The sequence below is a fragment of the Nicotiana tabacum genome, chromosome 14, assembly GCF_000715075.1.
Source record: "Nicotiana tabacum cultivar K326 chromosome 14, ASM71507v2, whole genome shotgun sequence".
Classification (NCBI taxonomy): Eukaryota; Viridiplantae; Streptophyta; class Magnoliopsida; order Solanales; family Solanaceae; genus Nicotiana; species Nicotiana tabacum.
The window spans coordinates 47,034,787-47,038,140 of record NC_134093.1 but is presented as its reverse complement, the minus strand read 5'-3'; the positions used below and the strand labels follow the sequence as shown (position 1 = coordinate 47,038,140).

At 36.3% G+C, this 3,354-nt stretch overlaps 1 protein-coding gene across 1 annotated transcript; it reads left to right on the top strand.

The window, feature by feature from the left end:
* Nucleotides 1-1,352: 1,352 nt before the first annotated feature.
* Nucleotides 1,353-1,913, top strand: LOC142168925 (uncharacterized). The gene has a single exon (XM_075230101.1). The coding sequence runs from the start codon at nucleotides 1,353-1,355 to the stop codon at nucleotides 1,911-1,913; it is 561 nt and encodes a 186-aa protein (XP_075086202.1).
* Nucleotides 1,914-3,354: the final 1,441 nt, after the last annotated feature.

The window sequence follows — 3,354 nt, the reverse complement described above, 5'->3', positions numbered from 1 at the left end:
ATTTTGGTTCGTTTAATCAGCATCAAATTAAAGTACTTCAATAATTAACTTTGATTATTGTTGGAAACCAACTTATGAACATGAAATTAAACACACCCAAGACTAGTTGGATTTTAATAGAAGGTAAAATTTTACTCGGATTAAGTCAATGAATACAAGATATGTGTCTTTTATTTATAGACCAATGACCAGTTAACTATGGTTAAGTGATATATATTTTCACTTTAATTTTTAAGTAATAAGATTAAGTTGCTTAATATAGTTCGAACACCAGTTGCTTAACTTATATACACAATATATGATAAGTTATGTGTCTTTTATTTTGATAATTTAACAAATTTCATATGAGAAGCAGATAGGGAATCTGATACAACTAGCCTCTCCTCATTCAGAACAACAAGTCAAATGTCTGGCACAAGTTTCAATGAAATCAATTAAGGGAACAGATAGATATCAGTTCCTTCAGTCACAGTACAAGTAAACTCTTACAGTTGTTAAAGTTGCTGCACTGCACACACAACAGTACAATAACACTGTTGAAGCATGTTGTGTACCAGACACTCCCTTGCATCATCCTTGATGACCTCACTTATATATTACCAACATGAGGCAAGGGATTACACACACTTGTAAAACCTAAATATCATTTACTCTCAAGTGTGCAGCTGCCTTCATTCTCTCAATGGCATTCAAGAATAAAATAGCAACATAACGAAGGACCAGATCCCAACAGTGATTACATCGTGTGTCCTTAGTATTATTGTGTTTTTATTTATATTATTCACTTGTAACTCCTACTCAGCTTAATTAGAAGCATCTCGTAGGACACTTTGTAAACCATAATTTGTGTGGTTGGGTTGACTAGAGTTAGTCAAGTGGTTAGATTTATAATAGAGTTATTACAAAGAGGCTTACAATATAGTTATTGCAAGTAGGTAAGGGATTAAGAGTTTAATTCCTATTATAATCTAAAGTTGCTCAGTTAGTGAAATTGAAATCCTATGAGTGTAGATCGTGATTTTTAATCCTGTGAGCTAGGAGTTTTCCACGTAAATATCGTTGTGTTATTTACTTACTGTTGTGTTCAGTGAGAACTGATAAAGAACCAGGTTCTCTATCCAGTTTGATGGACTCTTAGTTTACATCAGGAGGTATCAGAGCAGGTTCTTTTTATAAGGCTAACACCTAGAAAGGATCTACATGGTTGCTCCACCAAATTTTGAAGAAGGTCAATCAACCTACAGACCACCAAGATTCAATGGACAATACTATGGCTGGTCAAGAATGCATGATTTTATAATGCAGAAGATTCAGAGCTTTGGGATATTATCTATGATGGACCCTTTGTCCCTATGAAGACCATTGGCGAGACAGCAGTCACAGCTCCAAAGACAAGGAAGGAATATAATGATGTTGATCGTAAAGCCATCGAGAAAAACTTCAGAGCAAAGAAGATCCTCGCCTGTGGTATTGGACCAGACGAGTACAACCACATCTTAGCCTGTCAATCTGCCAAGGAGATCTGGGAGGCTCTCCAAACTGCACACAAAGGAACAACTCAAGTCAAGCAGTCAAAAATCGACATGCTCACTACTAAGTATGAACTCTTCAAGATGAAGGAGGATGACTCCATTCAGGACATGCATACTCGCTTTACTTCCATCATAAATGAGCTTCACTCTCTTAGAGAGATTATCTCAAGGAACAAACTGGTTAGAAAAATACTCAATGTGTTACCCGGTTCCTGGGAGAGCAAAGTCAATGCTATCACGAAAGTCAAAGATCTGCAGAAGCTGATGATTGATAAACTCATTGGAAATCTGAAAACCTACGAAATGAAGATGAAGAATGATCATGAAAGAAGAGAATCCCAAAAAGGAGAAGAACCTAGTTCTCAAGGCAGACAACAATGAATCAAGTGGTGATGATGCTGACATGGCCTATCTTACACGGAGATTTCAGAAAATGGTTCGTAGAAATGGAGGAATTCCTAAGAAAGGTAGCTCTAGCACAAATACAGGAAGCCAAGATATTTCATCAAAGATTGCCCTCTCCACAAGCAGGACCATTACAAACACAATGCAGACAAGACGGCAAAGAGGAACTCGATCCCCGACAGGAAATTCAAGAGAAGAGATGTCACTAATAATGTTGTAAAGCAAGATCTTGCTGCCTGCGGAGATTTCTCTAGTGAATCTGAGGGTGATGATAAACAAGGAGACACCTCCATGACGGCCATTGAAAGCGAAGCTACAGAATATGACTCCATATTTATCTTGATTGCAAAATCTGATGAGGATGAAGATGATGATGACGATGAGGTAAACTTTCTATATGTTCAAAGAAATTTGAAGTCTTATTCTCAGAAGAAACTGGTATCCTTAGCTAGTGTATTAATTGATGCTTATCATAATCTCATTAATGATAAAAATGCTTTAACTGAGGAAATAAGAGAGATAGAGCATGAGAGAGATGATTTGCTGGTTGTAGTTGTTGATTTGAAGGAAACAATAGAGGAGTTAAAAGAAAGATAAAAATGCTTTAACTAAGAGAATCGGAGAGATAGAACACGAGAGAGATGATTTTCTAGTAGTAGTTGTAGATTTGAAGGAATTAGTAGAGGAGTTAAGGAAATATAATGTTCTTTTAAAAACTTCAATAGATAAATGCACGAACTCCTTAAAAAGAAAGGAAGTGGCAAGTGACGCACACCTTAAGCTTGAAAATGAACTCAAAAGGGTAAAATTGAGTCTTTGTGGTGGACTTGAAAGAAATAGACAGCTTCAAGAAGATTTAGGCAAGATTAAAAATGATCCAGATAAATCTCTTAAGTGGACTTGGTCCTCTGATACAATCATTTCCATGTATAAAAGTAATGAGGGGATCATGCAAGGAATCAGGTTCCAAATAGAAAAGGCCTATAACCCACATAGCAAGTATGTTATTGTGCATGATAACTCACTTTACACTCACTGTGGTAATACTGGTCATTACAAAGATTCATGTAAAGTAAAGTTTCAGTCCTAATAGAAAAACAAAGTTGAAAAAGTATCTACTACTAAGGAACCTGATTCTCTTAAAAAGAAATGTGTGATACCTGCATGGACAAAAAGAAGTCTGATTCGTCCCTTCTCTCATTACAAGGGATCCAAACTTATTTGGGTTCATAAGTCTAATCTCAGATTCCCTGGTGCAAGCAGTAGTGAAAGAAAGCAGTCAAAAATAGTACATGGATAGTGGCTGCTCTAAACACATGATTGGAAGTACGAATGATTTTATTTCACTTAAAGCCTTGCAAGGTGGGAGTGTGTCCTTTGGAAATGGCAAAAAGGAATATATTCTAGACATTGGAAA